Here is a 21,927-nt window from a genome sequence, read left to right as displayed (position 1 = left end):
ATTAATTAAAATAATTCCAGTAATAAGTTCCATCGATTTTACACCAAAGTACTCTATGTTATCAAATTCTGTAGATATTATACCTAACTGCGTAACTTTAGTGTAAATTGTGATATAATTTTAGTCAGTAAACAATCTAGCAAATAATGGTCATGACCCAGCAACGGACTTTATCGGCGCTGATAAGGCCTCCGCTTTAATTGTCACAAATAAGATAAAGCTGTTTACGAGGAGCGCCGGTTTCAGTTTAATACTCCTATTTGAACAACGACCGCGCCGGTACTTAGTATGCATCGCGTAGTGTGTCGCGGCTTGTTGTCTCTGCAGCATACAACCACGAGAGTGATCATGGCTCGCAACGGATCGTTCCTTATTCAAGACCCTAAATACTCCTTCCTTAAGGAGCTCGGGCTCAGTGACAAAAATGTCGGCGTGTTCAACGGCAAATGGGAGGCTAGTGGACCGGTATGTATCAACTCTGTAAATTATTATCAATGACTTAGTCTCGAACCATCTGCTACTTAATTATGTTCACACACAATCAATGACTCATTGTTAAGAAAATATGTAATATACAAGAGTTTGTAAATACCTACGCTATCATGTCTAAGCGTGGTGCTTAGCGCCCGGACTATACGTAATTTCTTTAATAAATTCCGTACTTAGCGCAAGCTCAGCGAATTATGACACTTCCTTTACACTTTCCATTCAGCGGGAATATAAAATTAATATTTTTTGGAACACCTCTAACTAACCCGTCTACCATGGGTGTTGTAGGCCAAATTAGAGGAGGTTGTGCTCCTGCAGTAGATATTAAATGACCTTGATGAAGATATCATAATTGGGTAAAATTCATGCTCGTTTAAAAGCAGGGGCCGGGGTTGGGCTACCGGTTTGAAGATGATAGTTGATAGACTTGATAGTGAGCTATGATACTAATCGAAACCCCTGAAAAAGAGCCCTAGATACGCCAATAGTAAAATTACTGGATCCAATCTCTTACGATCTTTTACAGGTGATCCAGTCGTACAGCCCAGCCAACGGCAAAGTGATCGCGGAGGTCCAGACAGCTACCACCAGCGACTATGAGAGGAGCGTGGTGGCGGCGCAGGAGGCGTGGCACATGTGGGGAGAGATGCCGGCGCCCGCGCGGGGCGAAGTCGTCAGGCAGATCGGGGACGCTCTCAGGGAAAAGCTCCAGCCTTTGGGGCAGCTTGTCTCTTTGGAAATGGGTAAGAAAACTTACTCGTATTGCGATACAAATAAAAGCAATTGTAGGTATTATATCTGACTTATACCCACCAGTTCAAGTAGGCACTTTGTGCTAAAGTTACGGTCATTTAATGTCGAAGTCCACTAATTCAGCTTGACTACTCAAGAGTTCAAAGATTTGTATTCGTAATCGTAAGTTTTCGTTGATGTCAGGGAGTTCAATTTCAAATTCTCACTCATTATTTTGAGATATTCCACAGTCCAATGCACTCACCTTACGCACACGTAAATGTTTCTTGTAGATCATATCTCTCTCCAACTTCTAACTTCGACTCACCTCTTTTGATGAACAATCATTTCTAAGACTAAGCATGCACCGTAGAAGACCCAAATAGTAGATAATCATGGATGATGTTTTAGTATCCATTATTATCTACATTAAATGATCAATTTTCCATGTAATATTCCAGGTAAAATCCTCCCCGAAGCCATCGGAGAGGTGGTAGAATATATCCACGTGTGCGACCTGGCCCTGGGACTGTCCCGCACGTTACCCGGGACAATTATCCCATCGGAACGGCCGGGACACGTGCTGCTCGAGAAATGGAACCCGCTGGGACTGATCGGCGTCATCACGGCCTTCAACTTCCCTGTAGCTGTGTTTGGGTGGAACAGCGCTATTGCTATGGTACGTTGGTTCAGGGCCATACTTTACCATTCCACCAAATTCAAATTCTTTATTGCTCCATACTACTACTACCTAACTTACCTACTAGGGGTCCTGGGCACATAAGGATCAAGGGAGGCCCTTCTCATCTGGAGAAAGGTCTTTTATGAGAACAGACGGGGGCCTCCTCGATCGCGGGCCCTGGGCACGTGCCCAGAGTGCCCTGCGGAAAAGAGGGCCCTGCGTTGGTTTTATGGTTTACCTTTTCGTTAAGAGTTGGTATAGTTTCAGCGAAATCACGTCCACTGCTGGACGATGACAAGGATTTCCACAATGACCGATCCTGCGTTGCCCGCGTCCAGGTAGTACTGTCCATCTAGGTATCTACGAATTTTGACGCTTTGCAAGACGAACGAACGAACGTACATATTTACGTCCACTAGAGTTGAATAGAATAGAAAGAACTCCTCCACTAGAGTTGGTACTTTAGGATCATCAGACTCGATTCCTTGGATGGACTATTTACGTTCACATGTTTGTACGGAACCCTCCCTCCTTCACAGTTATTATAATACTAGTAATATGTAGCAGTAAGTATAGGTATCGTGTACCGTGTACTCTCTTGTACCCGATAATGCAACATTTGTTCGATTGTCTTTTATAAATATTTACCTACGCTCAACGTGGCATACCTAAATGTACAACTTTATGTAAAGAAACAACAGTGCGTTGATAGGTAAAAATGATTTTAAATAAGCTGTACGTAATTGATAAATCTGATAAATTCCAACGTATTTTGCATAGCTGTTTAGTCGCTATTTTACTCATGTAGGCGGGTCTGATTTTATCTATAGCGAAATCGGTCAATCAAGCCTACTTCATAGATAAGATAATTTTGCCTCTTGCTACGATTTTATGATTCTTAAGTATTTAATCGGAATAACATGGGCGACCTATATCAGTTACTATGCCAATATTTAACAAATGATTTTTTAATGTAGGTACTTTTCTATTTACAGAGTTGGTTGTAACCTTGATTACAGCCCGAGTCGGCTTTTATGATGATAGGCGTGACTTGGTTCAAAGGAACGTCATGGCTTCACATGCCTTCCGGAATCATACATAAGTTCAAAACTGCAATGTCTAAAGCACATAATAGTGTACAAACATATAAATGTATCATATATGTGTTCCATATGAGAAACCTAACCTAGGATATGATAAAGACAGCCCAAATAGTCATTTTAGCCACTGGTCTACGGTAGTATTTGCAGTCATGGCAGTTTTCCATATAAAAAAACGGTTAAGGCAGTTTCTGCATATAAAACGGTTGTAGTCTGGACAAAAACCGTTTGGCGACGCCTCTATGGCCTGAACGCTTCCATTCATAGGCATTTCAAACCAGGGTTCGAAAATATCCGATATTTATTATAAATATCAAAATATCGGATATTTATGATATATATCAGATATATATCAACTTTGATATATATCAATTTTGTATGAAAGCCATACTATTATTTTATTGTATTATTCATGAATACTATTGCATATGTGTTACATAAACATGTTTTTAAATCTCAAAATCAGACAAATAAAGCAAAAACATATAATTTCTTTTAAATACGGCAAAATCAACTAAAAAAAATAAAAATCTTATGTCAAAAAGTACAAATACAGTAACAAATTTTAAAAGTTGATATACAGGGTGTTAGGTAAATGGGTATATGAGCCGAGACTAGCCCATGTTAACATGGGCATATAAATGGTATGGTGAAGTCAAAAAATTGATATCTTCATTTTAATTATTTTAATTTTCATACAAATCGGATTTTATAAAATTTATTTTGTATGAAAACTTAAAAAAATAAAATGATGATATCAAATTTCTGACTTCACCATACCATTTATATGCCCATGTTAACATGGGCTAGTGTCGGCTCATATACCCATTTACCTAACACCCTGTATATCCCTTGATATATATCCTCGAACCCTGTTTCAAACCGATCATTTATCATGCAGGTATGTGGCATTAAGTATACAACCGATTATTATTTTACAGGTATGCGGCGACGTCAGCGTATGGAAGCCCTCAGACACAACCCCCTTAACCGCGGTGGCCGTCACCAAAATTGTTGAAAGCGTGCTCCAAAAGAACAACCTCCCCGGCGCTATCGCATCTCTCTGTGTGGGAGGGAGAGACATCGGCGAGACTCTCGTCAAGGACCACAGGATGAAGCTGGTGTCTTTCACTGGAAGCACTGCTGTTGGTCAGCAGGTAAGATTTTTTTTTTGTTGTTGATCTAAAGTTCAATTTCTAAAGATTTTTGTGCATTAGAAGGAATTTAAAATTATTTAGAAATAGCCTAGATCGTTAAATTTTGAATTATTATTGTCTTCTGCCCCAAAGGCCATCAGCTCTAAGAGCTATGTAAGATAGTATGTTTCCTACTGTTTTAAACTTCGCATAGAGATCATTGAGCTTTTGAGACTGACAATGTTGACCGCAATAAGCACTGCTTTATCGACACAACGAAATCAAAAATATAAAAATCATGTAGTCTCTGCCCACTTTACGAGTAATAAATGACATTAATAAATTAAAAAATATATTAGGAAATGTACAAGGGCTTTTCGAGACCATAATGATTACATTAACTAACAAAAAACCTCGGACGGACAGACAGACATGACGAAACTATAAGGGTTCCTTGTCAGGACTACAGAACCCTAAAAATGACTTAAAACGACTTACTCCAGGTAGGCGTGGAAGTGCAGCGTCGCTTCGGGCGCCACCTGTTAGAGCTGGGCGGCAACAACGCGATCGTGGTCAACGCGGACGCCAACCTGGATCTCCTGCTTAACGCCGCGCTCTTCGCCTGCGCCGGGACCGCGGGCCAGCGCTGCACTACTACTAGGCGCCTGCTTATACACAACAAGGTTAACTATCTGTTTTCTTTTGTCTTTTTTCTACCAAAAGACGTCACCACTGTTGGACATAGTCAATAGTCATCACGGGCTAGTGTTGCATCATTTAGGCGCGATTGGTCCAATTCGCAATTGGTCCAATCGTGAAAAATTTACGAATTCGCGATTAGTCCAATTCGCGAAAAAGGATATCCAAAATGAAAAAAAAAGGAGTTTAATCAACTTTTACTACTATATGCAGAAAAATGCGAATTGTTCCAATAGCGAATTGGACCAATCGCGAATGAGGATCATTTCGATTTTTAGCTGTGAATGCAGATTTATAGGGCTAAGAAATCCTTAATACACAGTCCAAAAATTTTTGTTCTACGACAAAAATTGACGAAGTTATGGCCAAATTACTAAAAAAGTTCACTGACCGCCCGGCGCGGGGACGATGACGTCACTATATCCGATCCGAACGCTGCCGGCGTACTGCGTGGATAGAAAATATTTTTTTCTAGCCAAACTATCAGTTTTAGAGAAAAACTTGTAATGACATTTATTCATCAGAATAAAGTAAGCTATCGACAGGTAATTTCAAAAATTGAAATTGTGAAAAATAACGCAAAAAATCCATACGCTCATACGATTCAATGGAACGCAGAGACGCGATTGGGGTCTCCGCGGTGGTATATTTGGCGATTTATTCAAATAAAGTGTTCATAAGTGTTGTTAGAGTCATATCTTCTTCCAAGTAAAATATAAAAATTTATAAGTATTAATTTATTTACTTCTAACAATAAGGTATAGCTGAGGCATATACACTCTGCCTAGGCTACAAGACATTGCTATGAAGATCATTTCGATGTACACGCAATACCTACCTGTTATGACACCCCCCCCCCCCCCCCATGCCAGAAATGCCAGAAACTGGGTATGACTTGACCCCCCCCCAGCCCATAAGCATAAGCTGGGTATGACTCCCCCTCGGCCCGAATCTGGGTATGACTTAACCCCCCCCCCCCAGGCCAGAAACTGGGTATTAGCATCATATTATGTATTATTATATTCAATACAAACAATCATTAAGTTACACTCACCCCAACCGCGTCTCCGCATTGCATCGAATCCTATGAAAATGTGGTTTTTGGACATAGCGATACTTATTTTTCACAATTTTTATTTTTTAAAATTACTGGTCGATATGTTACTTTATTTTGATGAATAAATGTTATTAAAAGTTTTTTTCTAAAACTGATAGTTTAGCTGGAAAAAAATATTTTCCATCCCAATAGTATGCCGGCTGCGCTCGATTCGGATATAGTGACGTCACGCGGCCCTGCGTACGTTGACTTTTAGCGGCAAAAACGGCCTATGTTTATTACTTGATATCTTCGTAAGTAATGGTCCGATTTGGATAATTCAAAAAGATATATCTTTCTTATGTCTTAAAGATTAACGTAGATGAGTATTTCTCAAAAAAAATGTACGTAACGAAACGGTAGTAACGAAATAGTAAGGCCATAAGGCTTGTTATACATTGGCGAAATATTGTGAATGCTCTTCATTTATTCAATTCGAAATATTTGTAAGTATGCACCCAAATACGGGGTAATATTAAGGGGTTAGAAATAAAATAAGGGAGTAATCATTCATACTATTTTAATAAAATTATTTTTGTTCCATCATGTTTATCCATTTTGAGTCGTTCTCTGTAAGCTTTTTGCCTTTCGGCATTGGTTTTTGGCGGCATTCCTAAAAAAACAAAAGAAGTAATCACATAAAAACGTAATCTAAATGATTTGATAATTTTTTGCTGGTGGCACTTCTGTAAAGCAGATAGTATCCAATCCTTTTGTTAATAACGCTCTATATTTTTTGAAATAAATTAAGTAGTGAATATTACTATGCTTAGTCAGGTAATAACAGTATACACTCAGCATTATGTTGTACTTTTTCGTAACGTAACGAAATTCGTAAAAAACGTAACGAAATATTAGACAAAATGAGATCAGAAACAAGTATTTTTTTGATAAAATTTGTTACAGCAAATATAAAAGCTTACTAAATGTTCAAAGTCAAAAGTCAAAGTCAAAGTATTTATTTGCAAAGAATAGGTACAATGGTTTAGGTGTTAAATTTAGGTAGAGTGCTACTATTCTGCTTAACAATATCAGCATGCAAATTTTGTGTCTAGGAATTCCTTTACACTATATATACAATTGTCTACAATTGTCTACAATTGTCTACAATTGTGTACCACACGTTCGTACCACACGTATTACAAAAAATGGTTAAATGAAGACTTACCGTTCTATATAAAATCGCTGATTTTACTGCCTGTTACGAAAAAGTAATCCCACAAAACACACACGTTTTCACTAATTTTCGCGATAGATGTTATGGCGGAGACGTCAGGCCAACAGCCATTCAGAGTGCAGCTATTGTTGTCCATGTAAAATAAATACGGAATTGTTCAGAAACCATGGGAAAGTAGAAATAAATCGTAACTAAAGAGTAAATAACGAAATAGTAAATGAGAGCGACTCATTTTGTTTTTTTGCTTTAAATTGCCAATTCATTATGACACCCCATAGAAAATCAATTTGATACAGAAACTGCGATTACTGTAGAACGATAATACAAAGAAATTTACAATAATTTAGTTACGTATCGCATTTTATAAAACAAAAATACATGAAAAAGCTAGGGTGGCAAACAGGTTTTTGTATGAAAGGTAAAAAAAGGACTATTTTTAAAATATCTAAATATTTGGTAATAAGTAGGATTAAAATTGTGTGTGTGTTTTTTTTGTGTGATGATTTATAAACATAAAACTTTTGAACTGTTTCAAAGCACACTTTTTTTTTCAAAATGTACATTTTTTTTGAGAAATACTCAGATACTAGTTTTATTGAATTTTCTACAACAGTACTGATCCTCATTGGACTAATCGCGAATTTGTACATTTTTCACGATTGGACCAAGCGCCTGCTTATACACAAGGTTAATACTCAGATTTCTGTTCTCCTGAAAGACGTCCACTGTTGGATAAAAGCATTTATTTATTTGGTTGTCACATGGTGTAAATAGAGGTGGTAAAATACAATAGTTAAACAGTCCCTGCAACTTTTTCCAATTCTGTTCATGCACGTTCACGAATACTTAACACTGACTGACTGCGGAAGCCGCGCCGTACATTTTCCTACTGGAAAATTTTAACTAAGGTTTTGCATTATGAATCCTCCATTATTGCACAAATTATTTGACTAAACACAGATAAAACTGATAAAATTATTACTTACTTTCTCGCCAACAAATAACAAGAAGATCAAATGGGGTATTCTAATATAAATATTTTTATTTTTAACAGGTGTACAGCGAAGTAGTTTCCCGCCTGAAGAAGGCATACGCAGGCGTGGTCAGCAAGATCGGAGACCCGCTGCTGTCCGAGACTCTGATCGGACCGCTGCACACTCCCGCCGCCGTCGAAGCGTATAAGAAGACTGTGGCGGAAATCGTCAAGCAGGGTGGAACTATCGAATTTGGAGGAAAAGTAAGTTTTAATACTTATGTAAAGTTGACAGCAAGTTAGACTATAATATAAATTTTTGTAGACTATGAATACCTGCATGACGCTGCCACAATATCCGGCTCGGAGGACCAAAAAATTTAACCAATTAATATTATCACGTATCCGCATAATACACAAGTAACAGCATAGGTCAATTCAACCAGAATCAATGGGCACTTCATTTTCGGCTCCTTGATAATTATTCGATGCTTTAAATATCTAGTCTACGCTGCTGCGCGTAAAATTTTGAATGCGATCACTTGACGTGGTTTTAGAATATTTTCATAATCGTCATAAAATGTAAATTATCAGTACCTTTTCTAAATCAACAAAATTCCAGGTGATCGAACGTGAAGGTTACTTCGTAGAGCCGACCATTGTGACTGGTCTACCCCACGACTCTCCCTTAGTCAAGAGCGAATGCTTCGCGCCGATCGTTTACTGCATCCCGATCCCTGACTTGGATACTGGAATAGCATACAATAATGAAGTGGAGCAGGGCCTGTCGTCCAGTGTGTTCACGGAGAACCTTGGAGACGTCTTCAAGGTATGTATGAAGTGTATTTATATGAAGTTTGAGATGCAGTTTGACGGCTAGGGTAATTGTGATACCAGTCTAAAGTTACATCCTTTTTAATGAGATGTCAAAAGGCGACTCTCCCACAGATTTTGAGGCAAAGACAAACGACGTCATTGCTTTTCAAACTCAACTGTTTATTGAATACCTGGACTGCAGTCAGTGCCGGATTAACCCATAAGCAAATTCATTATGGACTTTTCTTGGGGGGGCACTAAAAAGACCCCAAAGAAATTTGCTAGGACATATAAACTATTTTCCGCGAATTCTAGACCCGTAAAAGTCGCAAATCGCATTTTAATGTGTTAAGACCGATACTAGCTTACTTGGGGCACTGTTTTAGTTTGACTAGTAGGTATGATCCTGCCACTCAACGTAAATACACTCAGCGGCACGGAATTTGGCCCAAGCCTAAACACCCAGATATGAGGCCAAATAGGTGTTGTATACCTAAGTTTCATGTGACATGTTAACAAAACATTTGTTTTTGTTAATTTAAGAGGCTAGATTAATAAAAAAAAAGCGTCTGTTTAACTTTTTTGACTCTAAACGCATTTCGTTGTTGGAGCGTAAAGAGTACGGGTAACTTTAAATTCGATATTAAATGTTGTAAGGGTTTGGCGTTTGGTTTTTTGTTTTTAAATTAATCTTAGGGTTATTCTCGTTTCCATAATTTGAGAATAATGCCCATTACTCCAGCTCAAGTTGCTCAAATAGTGTTGCTTAGAAGTCAAGGGCGTATGCAGCGGGAGATGGCTGAAACTTTCAATTTATGGCGTACAAACTTAAGATACACGTTAAAAAGGCATGACCAGACCGCCTTTTACACAAGAAGATCAAGAAGTCAGGAAATAAGGTGTAAATCAGCGCGCGATGACCCGATTATCGTGCTTGCAATATCAAGAAATCGGGTTCTCACTACGTTTGAGATACGCCAGCGTTTACAAACAGCAAGCCCAGTGAATATCAGTGAGCACACAATAAGAAGAAAGATGGAGGATCATAACCTGCATACTCGAAGACCAGCTCGAGGACCAGAACTTCTCCGATACCTTGGCGAAGTGCGACTTACGTTTTCTAGAGAACATGCAAATTGGACGAAAGGCTAATGGAGTAAAGTTCTATGGATCGATGATTCCAGAGTCACCTTAAGAGCTCCAGACGGCCGTGGAAGTGTATAGAGAAGGTGCGGAGAAGAGTTACTACGCAAACAGACAGTTTTCATAAAGAGTTTACTCCATTAGTCTAACGTCCAATTTGCATGTTCTCTAGAAAACGTAAGTCGCACTTCGCGAAGGTATCGGAGAAGTTCTGGTCCTCGAGCTGGTCTTCGAGTATGCAGGTTATGATCCTCCATCTTTCTTCTTATTGTGTGCTCACTGATATTCACTGGGCTTGCTGTTTGTAAACGCTGGCGTATCTCAAACGTAGTGAGAACCCGATTTCTTGATATTGCAAGCACGATAATCGGGTCATCGCGCGCTGATTTACACCTTAATTCCTGACTTCTTGATCTTCTTGTGTAAAAGGCGGTCTGGTCATGCCTTTTTAACGTGTATCTTAAGTTTGTACGCCATAAATTGAAAGTTTCAGCCATCTCCCGCTGCATACGCCCTTGACTTCTAAGCAACACTATTTGAGCAACTTGAGCTGGAGTAATGGGCATTACTCTCAAATTATGGAAACGAGAATAACCCTAAGATTAATTTAAAAACAAAAAACCAAACGCCAAACCCTTACAACATTTAATATCGAATTTAAACTTACCCGTACTCTTTACGCTCCAACAACGAAATGCGTTTCTAGAGTCAAAAAAGTTAAACAGACGCATTTTTTTTAGAAATCTAGCCTCTTAAATTAACAAAAACAAATGTTCTGTTAACATGTCACACGAAACTTAGGTATACAACACCAATTTGGCCTCAAATCTGGTTGTTTAGGCTTGGGCCAAATTCCGTGCCGCTGAGTGTAGTCTGGTCTGCGAGCACGTAGAATTTTGTCCAATGACCCCAAGCTACCCAACCTTATTGCTCGCGCGTAATTATGTTGCTGTCGCGCTCGCACACTCACTGCGGGCGCCCGTCGCACAGTCGCGACAGCAATATAATTACGCGCGAGCGATAAGGATGGGACTTGGGGTCATTGGACAAAATTCTACGTGCTCACAGACCGGGACTGATGATAGACTGATGCATCTAACTTGTACTTCCAGTGGATCGGTCCCCACGGCTCGGACTGCGGCATCGTCAACGTGAACATCCCGACCAACGGCGCGGAAGTAGGCGGGGCCTTCGGCGGCGAGAAAGCCACGGGCGGCGGCCGCGAGTGCGGCTCCGACTCCTGGAAGAGTTACATGCGCCGGTCCACTGTCACCATCAACTACTCTGGCACTATCAAACTGGCGCAGAACATCAAGTTTGGCGACGAGTAGATTGAGAACTGACGCGTCTTGTCTTCTCTTGAACTGAATGACTTTATATTACAGGCTGAGGCGAAACTATGCTTGAGGCCCTTTTAAAATACTTTTTTTGGGCGTACCAGCTTATTTGCATGCTAAATTCCGCGATACAACAAACACTATGACGATCTGTGTCAAGTGCAAGCCGAGCTAAAAAGTGCGTAAAGACAAATCTGAAGAAGCCAACATGCCAATCAATTCGAGAGATAAAAGACAACCATGCATTTAAGCTAATTAATTATGTATAACTCTATTTTTTGTAAGTTGTATGTGTGCTTGTAAATATTAAGACTGATTGTAATTAATATTTTTTTATTACAAATATCATCAATTCATTGAATTTGTTGTTTAAGTTTACCCTAGTAAATACATCAAATTACGTACAATATATTCACAAGTAATTCATGGAAATACAAAACTTCATTTTCCGATTTGTTCTAACAGAACAATCACTTATGATAAAAAAGATATTAAAAATAATATCACAAGTTCTGTGACTTGCTTTATGATCTTGTCAATGATGAAGATTTACCAATTAAACTAATTACACTTAATATTATCTATAAAATTAGTTTGTGTCAAGAATCAGGGTGGTACACTCTCCAGAGATCGACCGCGATGTCGCGCGACTGCTGCTTGTGGAATTTGTATGTGGCTGGCAGGTCGTAGCGGAGCTCTGCCACGACGCTTCCTTTCGCCCCCCACTCTTTTATCTTCTTTTGAATGTGGGCCCTATAAAACAATCACGATTATTCATTTATGTGATTACCAACACTTGACTGATAGCTATTCACACATTAGCAACACAAATAACACCTAAGCAAAGATGTAGACACAATGAGGGCTATCGTTTTAGCGCTCACCAGTTGGCGCCACTGTAGAGTAAGGTCCTGTCTAGAGATGGGTAAGTGCTAATAATCCGATTAATAGCAATTGGCTAATAACGGATTAAAAGCAGTTATTAGCCATTAATAGCCAATAATAGCCGATTTCAGATGGTAACCCTGCTATTAATGTTATACTAATGATTAAACATATCCCTTCATAGTTTACAAATTTAGCATTAGAAATTTGGAAGGGACGTAGCTTAGGTACCGTAGAAGTGCATTAAGAAAGGAATACCCGAAATTCCCACGGGCACAGGAATTAGCGGGAAAATCCTTTTGTATGAAAAATCTAAACCGCTTAAGTTAGACGCTTGAAATTTGGCATGCAGGTACCTTAGTAAACTTAAAGCTTAGTTACAAGAGGATATTGCAAAATTCCCACGGGAACGGGAGTTAGTGGGAAAAAAACATTTGTATGAAAAAATCTGAACCACGTAAGATAGACGCTTGAAATTTGGCATGCAGGTACCTAAGTAAAGTCAAAGCTTAGTTACAAGAGAATATTGCAAAATTCTCACGGAAACGGGAGTTAGCGGGAAAAAACATTTGTATGAAAAATCTAAACCACGTAAGATAGACACTTGAAATTTGGCATGCAGGTACCTTAGTAAACTCAAAGCTTAGTTACAAGAGGATATTGCAAAATTCCCACGGGAACGGGAGTTAGCGGGAAAAAACATTTCTATGAAAAAATCTAAACCGCGTAAGATAGATGTAGGGGGTAAAACGGGATCCACGCGTACAAAGTCGCGGGCGGCCGCTAGTCTAAATATATAAAAGGAGAAACTGACTGACTTAGTGACATATCAACACACAGCCTAAACGGCTAAACGTATGCACTTGAAATTTGGAAGGGACGTAGCTTCGGTACCGTAGAGGTGCACTAAGAAAGGAATTCCCGAAATTCTAACGAGAACGGGAATTAGCGGGAAAATCCTTTGGTATGAAAAATCTAACCCGCCTAAGTTAGACGCTTGAAATTTGGCATGCAAGTACCTTAGTAAACTTAAAGCTTAATTACAACAGGATATTGCAAAATTCCAACGGGAACGGGAATCAGCGGGAAAAAACATTTGTATGAAAAAATCTAAACCGCTTAAGATAGACGCTTGAAATTTGTCATGTAGGTACCTTAGTAAACTGAAAGCTTAGTTACAAGGAATTCCCGAAATTCCCACGGGAACGGGAATTATCAGGAAAATCCTTTTGTATGAAAAATCTAACCCGCCTAAGTTAGACGCTTGAAATTTGGCATGCAAGTACCTTAGTAAACTTAAAGCTTAGTTACAACAGGATATTGAAAATAGGCGGAACTACTAAACCTATTTTTATCGACAAAAAAAGTCAAAAAATATCTGAGTTTTTATTATTTATTGACATTTTCTGGGTATTTTGTGTATTTTTTTAGTATCGCCTGTTATTAACCCTACAGTGCACGATTTTTCCAAATTGAACAAAAAAAATAATATTACTTTTAAATGTTATCTATGTTTCGGGAAAAATAAATAAAAAAATCTATTTTCAATATTTTCGGAAATATTTTGAGTATTTCAGTATGTACCAGATGTGTCCCAAAATGCATTAAGGGTGCCTAAAGTTTTATGTATGGTCTGACATACTGTCAGTGACAATGAAATAAAACAGCAAGATTTATTATGATATATTTCAATTAAAAATTAAATTAATAATATAACAAAATGTTTTATGTATAATATAGTAAGTAATGACACCATAATATAATAGAATATAGGAATTTAATGAGATCAGTAACCATAACGCAGTCTTTTTCCTCTTGAATGAAATTTTACGGTTTACTCACTATTTAATTATAAAATTTACATAATGAAATGACATAAGACAATTTTTACTTTTATTTAGGCACAGTGTCACCTTACATTTTGCACAAACTATGAAACATTTCAGCCAAATGACGTCCAGTACTAGACAAAAGCCTCCTCCAAAAATTTCCTTAACGAACGATCCCACGCTGCCCGCATCCAGGTACTTCCCGTAACCTTCACCAGATCATCGGTCCACCTAGTGAGGGTCCTGCCCACACTACGTCTTCCAGATCATGGACTGAAGCGATGAAAGACTTCCCCTTACAACCTGGAAACGTACAACGTGTTCTCGTAGTTAACCATAACGGGGAGTTGTCGATGCCATCAGTCCTGCTGGCGTCTTTGGGTGGCACGATAGCTTTTGGCTTTTTTTCATCCTTTACTCCAGCATATCAGAAACGAATGACAATCATCATCATCATCATCATTTCAGTCACAGGACGTCCACTATTGAAATAAAGCATCCCCCAATTATATGAACATCGCCCGGTTGGTAGCGACCTGCATCCAGCGCTCTCTTCCTGCTACCTTTATGAGGTCGTCGGTCCACCTTGTGGGTAGACGTCCCACGTTACGTTTACATGGCCTCCACTCCAGAACCTTGCTGCCCCATCGGCTGTCAGTTCAGCGTACTATGTGCCCTGCCCATTGCCACTTCAGCTCGCTAATCCGTCGGGCTATGACAGCAGCTTTAGTTCATTTATTGATCTCTTCATTTCTGATTCGAAATATGCTCAATTTCGGTTTCTGTAACTCTTTTTGCGGGTCATCATCTGAAACCAATCATATATAAAAATTACCCTTATTGCACAGTGACCCATATCAGGCACATACAAATAACATCAAAAATATGCGTTGATAGTAACTGATATCAAAAAACACTTATTTACCAATAAACTAGAAACAATAACTTACCCCTTTTATATTTTTTCGAAAGAAAACATTGTAATTTTGACTTTTTTTCTCAAGAGTAAAACTTTACTAATAAACTTTTTCACAAACTGACCGACTTTTTCGGCTGCAAAACAGTTTACTGAGTGCAGCGCTTCCGTGGCAACGAATGGAAACTATTTTGTTATATGCTATAGTGTGTAGTTACGGTACTTTCTAATAGATGGCATTAAATAGCATCGTGTTACGAAATATAGGCAATAATTTGGTATGTACCATATGTGTCCCACTATGCGCTGTAGGGTTAAGCACTAGCGGCCGCCCGCGACTTCGTACGCGTGGATCCCGTTTTACCCCCTTCATCTATCTTACGCGGTTTAGATTTTTTCATACAAATGTTTTTTCCTAACTCCCGTTCCCGTGGGAATTTTGGAAAGTCCTGTTGTAACTAAGCTTTAAGTTTATTAAGGTACCTGCATGCCAAATTTCAAGCGTCTAACTTAAGCGGTTTAGATTTTTCATACAAAATGATTTTCCCGCTAATTCCCGTTCCCGTGGGAATTTCGGGAATTCCTTGTTGTAACTAAGCTTTCAGTTTACTAAGGTACCTACATGACAAATTTCAAGCGTCTAACTTAAGCGGTTTACTTTTTTCATACAAAAGGATTTTCCGGCTAATTCCCGTTACCGTGGGAATTTCGGGAATTCCTTGTTGTAACTAAGCTTTAAGTTAACTAATGTACCTACATGCCAAATTTCAAGCGTCTAACTTAAGCGGTTTAGATTTTTCATACAAAAGGATTTTCCCGCTAATTCCCGTACCCTTGGGAATTTCGGTAATTCCTTTATTAGTGCACCTTTACGGTATATCAGCTACGTCCCTTCCAAATTTCAAGTGCCTACGTTTAGCCGTTTAGGCTGTGCGTTGATCTGTCACTAAGTCAGTTAGTTTCTCCTTTTATACAGGGTGACTGGAACTGAACCCGCCATAGCTAATATGCGTATAGAGGAGGTCATTTGCTAATTATTGAACCTTACTTTCTATGACTAAAGTTTTATAGTTTAGGAGATATGACAATTTTTATACTTTTTTCAGATTTTACCGAAATTTGACCTAAAAACTGCTTTAATTTTTTTCTCGCGTGATTTCAACAGTGTTTTTTTATTTGATAATAATGTCGAATATGTCTTTATTCAAATAAAATAAATTTCTGATCCAGATAATGATTGAATAGCTAGTTACGAGCCGCCAAAGTCTAACAAAAGTACAAACCACGATAAAAATTTCTACTTCGAAATCGATTTAAAAAAAATTGATGGTGATAATGGATTGCCAATAATCTTAAAAATATCTCTAGCTTCTCTTCTTTTCAATGACATATTACACGTTGTAATTAGATATTGAAATTTGTCAAAAATTCAAAGTTTATGGAAGAAAATGGAGTAATAATACAAAAATTATCCATACAAAGTTGATTTTGAATTGTTTTATTCTCTTTTCTTCATAATGTGATTATTATTTTTAAATTCATTTTTCAAAAAACACACAAAAATAGTTATGAAAAGGAGTCTAGCAGAAAATATGAGATGTTTGAAGAAACTTTGTATGGATAATTTTTCTCCATTTTCTTCCATAAACTTTGAATTTTTAATAAATTTCAATATCTAATTACTACGTGTGATATATCATTGGAAAGAAGAGAAAGTAGATTTTTTTTTAAGGTTATTGGCAATCCATTATCAGTATTAGTTTTTTTTTAAATGGAATTTGAACTTGAATTTTTTATCGTTGTTTGTACTTTTGTTGAACTTTGGCGGCTCGTAACTAGTTATTTAATCATTATCTGGATCTGAAATTTATTTTATTTGACTAAAGGTTTATTCGATATTAGTATCAAATAAAAATATCGGTTAAAATCATGCGAGAAAAAAAAATTAAGCAGATTTTAGGTCAAAGGACAATGGGCAAAATGGTACCTGGCTCCAATAGATATGTGTCTAGTATCGTTTGAAAGGTCTTACCAAGATGAACAACTTTTACTATGACCACCAGCCTCAGATCTGGTTGTGTACGAAGATATACATACTTTTTTGCAGAATGGTACCCGGCTCCAATAGTTATGTTTGTAGTGTCATTTGAAAGGTCTTACCAAGACGAACAACATTTACTACGACTACCAGCCTCAGATCTGGTTGCGTTCGAAGATAAAGATACATTTTGTGTAACCTAAGTATCATACAGTATGAAAGGGGACGCGCTCGGGGCAGGGCACCGACGAGATGGTCGGACGCGGTGAGGAAGACGGTGGACGGGAGTTTGCATCGTGCGGTCCACACAGCTTATGACCGCAGTCTGTGGAGGAACACTATCTGTGGTCGCGATCCTCATCAGTGAGGGACCGAGGAAGAAGAAGTATCATTCGTGTCCATCGTATGGTACTTAGATTATGCGAGGCAGGAAGGGTTTACTGCTCCAGCATCCTTCCTTAACTCTATAATTATTGATGGGGATAATTGTGAAATAAATATTTTTATTTAAAGAAGTACTACCCGGTTATTAATAAAAAGTTACACCTAGGAAGAGCCTTGGATTAAAATGACATTTCCATACCAAATGACAATTTAAGCCAGAGTTCAACTAGGGTGTAACTTTTATTAATAAAGGGGTTAAAGTTTTATTACTTCTTAAGGGTTTTACTATGGGTTGCTAAAGCAAATAAACCCACAAGACCCAATAAGTCCACCCACAAGATGGACCGACGACCTCATAAAGGTAGCGGGAAGGCGCTGGATGCAGGCCGCCAATACCAAGACCAAACGGCCATTGTGGAAATCATTGGGGGAGGCCTATGTACAACTGGACGTCCTATGGCTAAAATGATCATGATGATGATGATGAAAGCGAATAAAGGGCTAATAGCTTGGGTAGTTCATCTTAGGTATAATCCTTTCCTTTTCAATGCTTCTTTTAGTTATATTAATAGAATGTAGTCATAATACATACTCGTATACATGGATGATTGTGTTATACTTTCATTATAATACTTAGTGGAATTACTGCTTTCAAAACGTGAATTAGAACTGGCCCCATAGCAGAAATTTTCCTACATCTAAAGGCCTTTTAAAATATATATTGGTTATGGCTATTGGAGCGGGTACCACTTTCCATACATTTGTGCCCATCATCCTTTCGGAAAAATCTGAAAAATTTATAAAAATTGACATATCTTCTAAACTATAAAACTTTTGTTATAGAAAGTAAGGTTCAATAAGTAGCAAATGACCTCCTCTATACGTGTATTAGCTATGGCGGGTTCAGTTCCAGTCACCCTGTATATTTAGATTCATTTTTAACTACAATGTCGTTTATTGAAATTACATTGTTGTTTTTTAATATTTTAGTTCTTTTTTGTTTCTTTGAGTAATATTTGATTTTAATATTGATTTGATTTTAAAGGTGGAAGAAAAAACGTAAGAAACTATTAATAGCAGGGTTACTAGCCAATGGATGGCTAGTAATGGCTATTAATAGATAATAATCAGTTATTATCCAAACTAGCTGGCTACAAACCCATCTCTAGTCCTGTCACTTGCTAGTAGCGAAGACAGTGGCGCCAGCTGGTGAGCGCTAAAATGGTAGGAGGACTATCGCATTTGCACTCATCAAGATGGCGCCACTGTAGAGTAAGGTCCTGTCAATCGCCAGGGGTGCCAACTGTTAGGTATTAAAACGATAGCCCTCATTGATGACTCCAGGCTTAGGCTACCTACATACTGAAACTGACATCTTTTTCAAAGAAAATAATGACCTTGTAGATGATTTGTGTAAAGAAAATACACTGTCAGAGCTCAATCTCAGTGCTGTTTGGAGGAACTTCATGTCAATCCCAGAATTGTTCTTGGTGCCAAAGGGTGGGTTCATTAGCACAGTGTCAAAATAGTTTTCTAGCCTAAAACAAACATTATTATGATTAGATGACATTCACATAAATAAATGCAAATTAACAAAAATTGTTGTTTGTTATGTTGGTATACAATAATGAGGGGATAAGTTTACAGTACTCTCAAGTATTTTTACACCATGAAAAATGAAATGAGATAAACATTATTTTAAAAAACTTACCGAAAAATATCAGCATTGAGAAAATCACATTGTACAGCTTCAATATTGGTAATTTCCATATCGTCAACGTTTTCCTGGAATACTTCCAGGGCACCCTCATCTATGTCCATCGCAGTGATGGCCGCTGCCCCCATGAGGGCTGCACCTATCCCCAACGTTCCTGGTCCACAGCCTGCATCTAGCACCAGCTTTCCTTCCAAGGCATCGAATTGAGTCTGAAAGGAAAAACGATTAATCCTTCAAGCTTCAATAGATAATCAATTGTTACGCGGTAGCCGGCTACCGCTTGGGGGCTAAGAGGTAAGGATGATCTTATAAGGTAATAAGGCTAACTTTCAAATGCTTGTGTGTGATAGCTTGTTCCAAAAGATGGGAAGTCTTCAAACTAGCATTATGGTTTGTATATTACATGAAATTAATTTCAATGTGATGAAGTAAACAGCAATAAATACAACACATACCTGTATTGAGTACAATGCAACAGCTGCAATATGAGGTGGTGTTACATACTGCTCAAGTTTTATATTTGCCTTTGAAAAGTCCTTCAACTCTTGAAGATGCCCCTGCAAAGTCTTCAGCTTCATTACAGCAGACATTGTTTATTCACTTGTTATCAAACCGAGGTAGTACTGGCAGTATTTGATTTCCGAATGAGGAATCTTGAGAGACGAAGAAACCGCAAGACGTTGCGTTTGCGTGTTGCAAAGCTGCACGATGGCTTGTATTCACTATGTTTGCTTCGGGGAGTTGTGGAAAGCCCTGAAAAAAAGTTATCAATAAATTCCATTCAAAAAGAGTGTATTATAAGATTTTCTAGTAATTAACTTACAGCAGTAGCAGATACTGGTGGGATAGAGCACATAGGCAGCTGGCTGACGGGGCTCGGCTGCGATAACGAGATAGATGTAGCAGTGAGAGGGGCAACAGCTCCTTGCTTTAGAAGCATTTGTTTCTTCAACTGGAGCTCTTCCAGAATCTTCCTATTCGTCAATTCTAGAAACCAAACCGCTTATTGATATTAATTTCTTTTCACAATTAAACATTGATGGTACAATAAACAAATTAAAAAAAGTTAAGAGAAATAACATGGACTAACCTCTTTGTGCATTAGGCTGTGGAAACGCCATCTAAATAGTAACAAACTTGAATATAGATAGAGGTGATCATATATAAAGGATTAATTCAATCAATTCGAATTAATCTGATTTCATTGAGCTTTAAATATTAAAAATTCGTTTCAGTTCATTTCTTGTGAAATTGTTCGTTTGACACTTTTGACAAATATATTTGACGTTTACGAATTTGGCACAGACAAAAATCTTGATGATAGTGATGTGCACGCAAATCGGTATTTCAATAATTAAAAAAAAGAAAGTTGTTCAGTAGCTATCAGAGAGGGAGCTGTTTTTAAGAGTTCCCAGGATCGATTCCTAGTAGGCATGGAACATTTCATGAATAGCAGGTGAAAAATCATATGAAATGAATTTCATTAATCACACCTGCTATTTTACTTCACATAGACTGCTATAATTTCACAGTCAACGAAATCACGAATCGCATAAATTTCATTCATTCATTCGAGCGAAGTTCGTGAGCGCAGCTCTGCGAAGCGACCGAGCGAGTAAGAAGGAATGATTTGATCATGTGCGTGTTAGAAAAGGACAAGAGATGTGATGACGGACGAAACTGGTCATTTTAAATATGAACTTTAAACTCAAAGGTGTAAGGTTTAAAGGACATCATCCATTTTGGTCCAAAATCAAAAGTGCCGGCCAAAAAATAAAAGTGCTGTATTCTGATAGAATACGTCCGCCTTAGCATTTATTACTATGGCACCAAAGCTGTAGCACCACTGTGCATCGTAGTATTTGAGCTCTAAAAATATATGAAACGACTGACTTTGATCTCAAATACTACGATGCACAGTGGTGCTACAGCTTTGGTGTCATAGTAACAAATACTAAGGCGGACGTATTCTGTCAGAATACAGCACTTTTTGTTATTGGCCGACACTTTTGATTTTGAACAAAAAATGTATGAATCGTCGATGAATTTTAGATCTCAAATACTCGACGCATAGTGGTGCTACAGCTTTGGTGCCATAGTAACAAATGCTAAGGCGGACGTATTCTGTCAGAACACAGCACTTTTTGTTATTGGCCGACACTTTTGATTTTGAACAAAAAATGTATGAATCGTCGATGAATTTTAGATCTCAAATACTCGACGCATAGTGGTGCTACAGCTTTGGTGCCATAGTAACAAATGCTAAGGCGGACGTATTCTGTCAGAACACAGCACTTTTTTTTTATTGGCCGACACTTTTGATTTTGAACAAAAAATGTATGAATAATCGATGACTTTTAGATCTCAAATACTCGACGCACAGTGGAGCTACGGCTTTGGTGCCATAGTAACAAATGCTAAGGCAGACGTATTCTGTCAGAATACAGCACTTTTTTTTGTTGGCCGGCACTTTTGATTTTGGACCAAAAATATATGAAACGTGGATGATGTCCTTTCCTTGTCATGATTCGTGTGATTTCATTAGATAGCAGGCAGATGAAATGAATGATTTTCATTAGTCGCGCGGTTATTAATGTGCTGTGAAACTGTTTGTTTTTTGTTGTGCGACATAAATGAAACAGATATTGTTACATTTCATATTTTAGCTAATTAGCAATCCTTCATCATAATTCATACTTCATTAAAAGTAGCACATTATATGAAAGAGCTACATTAAAACACTGCGAATAAAAATCATTGCCTGTGAAATTTCGCATG

At 38.1% G+C, this 21,927-nt stretch overlaps 3 protein-coding genes across 3 annotated transcripts; 1 reads left to right on the top strand and 2 right to left on the bottom strand.

The window, feature by feature from the left end:
• The first annotated feature begins 151 nt into the window (after positions 1–151).
• On the top strand, positions 152–11,741 carry LOC135071980 (putative aldehyde dehydrogenase family 7 member A1 homolog). The gene is made up of 8 exons (XM_063965891.1): positions 152–465; positions 1,016–1,232; positions 1,683–1,900; positions 3,945–4,160; positions 4,643–4,822; positions 8,166–8,348; positions 8,707–8,913; positions 11,156–11,741. The coding sequence occupies exons 1-8, from the start codon at positions 289–291 to the stop codon at positions 11,372–11,374; spliced, it is 1,617 nt and encodes a 538-aa protein (XP_063821961.1). The 5' UTR covers positions 152–288; the 3' UTR covers positions 11,375–11,741.
• Positions 11,697–19,739, bottom strand: LOC135071981 (rRNA N6-adenosine-methyltransferase METTL5). Its single transcript, XM_063965893.1, has 4 exons — positions 19,605–19,739; positions 19,144–19,358; positions 18,830–18,970; positions 11,697–12,133 (listed from the first exon to the last, which is right to left on the bottom strand). The coding sequence occupies exons 1-4, from the start codon at positions 19,737–19,739 to the stop codon at positions 11,980–11,982; spliced, it is 645 nt and encodes a 214-aa protein (XP_063821963.1). The 3' UTR covers positions 11,697–11,979.
• A 7-nt stretch (positions 19,740–19,746) lies between these two features.
• On the bottom strand, positions 19,747–20,420 carry LOC135071983 (SOSS complex subunit C homolog). Its single transcript, XM_063965895.1, has 3 exons — positions 20,240–20,420; positions 19,973–20,136; positions 19,747–19,902 (listed from the first exon to the last, which is right to left on the bottom strand). The coding sequence occupies exons 1-3, from the start codon at positions 20,268–20,270 to the stop codon at positions 19,747–19,749; spliced, it is 351 nt and encodes a 116-aa protein (XP_063821965.1). The 5' UTR covers positions 20,271–20,420.
• Between the last annotated feature and the right edge of the window lie 1,507 nt (positions 20,421–21,927).

The sequence above is a fragment of the Ostrinia nubilalis genome, chromosome 5 (genome assembly GCF_963855985.1).
Source record: "Ostrinia nubilalis chromosome 5, ilOstNubi1.1, whole genome shotgun sequence".
Taxonomy (NCBI): domain Eukaryota; kingdom Metazoa; phylum Arthropoda; class Insecta; order Lepidoptera; family Crambidae; genus Ostrinia; species Ostrinia nubilalis.
Note: the sequence above shows the minus strand (reverse complement) of the source record. Positions and strands in the feature narration are given on the sequence as shown.

Bases quoted from the DNA above. Each gene is read 5' to 3' on its own strand.
- LOC135071981 (XM_063965893.1), bottom strand. From the start codon at position 19,739: ATGTCTGCTGTAATGAAGCTGAAGACTTTGCAGGGGCATCTTCAAGAG. The intron at 19,359-19,604 runs GTATGTGTTGTA...TTTTCCTTTCAG, and splicing joins TTGCATTGTACTCAATACAG to ACTCAATTCGATGCCTTGGA. The intron at 12,134-18,829 runs GTCATTATTTTC...ATTGTTTTATAG, and splicing joins TTACACAAATCATCTACAAG to GGCCCACATTCAAAAGAAGA.
- LOC135071983 (XM_063965895.1), bottom strand. From the start codon at position 20,270: ATGGCGTTTCCACAGCCTAATGCACAAAGAG. The intron at 20,137-20,239 runs GTTAGTCCATGT...TTTGGTTTCTAG, and splicing joins ACAGCCTAATGCACAAAGAG to AATTGACGAATAGGAAGATT. The intron at 19,903-19,972 runs GTAAGTTAATTA...ACTTTTTTTCAG, and splicing joins CACCAGTATCTGCTACTGCT to GGCTTTCCACAACTCCCCGA.
- LOC135071980 (XM_063965891.1), top strand. From the start codon at position 289: ATGCATCGCGTAGTGTGTCGCGGCTTGTTGTCTCTGCAGCATACAACC. The intron at 1,901-3,944 runs GTACGTTGGTTC...ATTATTTTACAG, and splicing joins GGAACAGCGCTATTGCTATG to GTATGCGGCGACGTCAGCGT. The intron at 4,823-8,165 runs GTTAACTATCTG...TATTTTTAACAG, and splicing joins GCCTGCTTATACACAACAAG to GTGTACAGCGAAGTAGTTTC.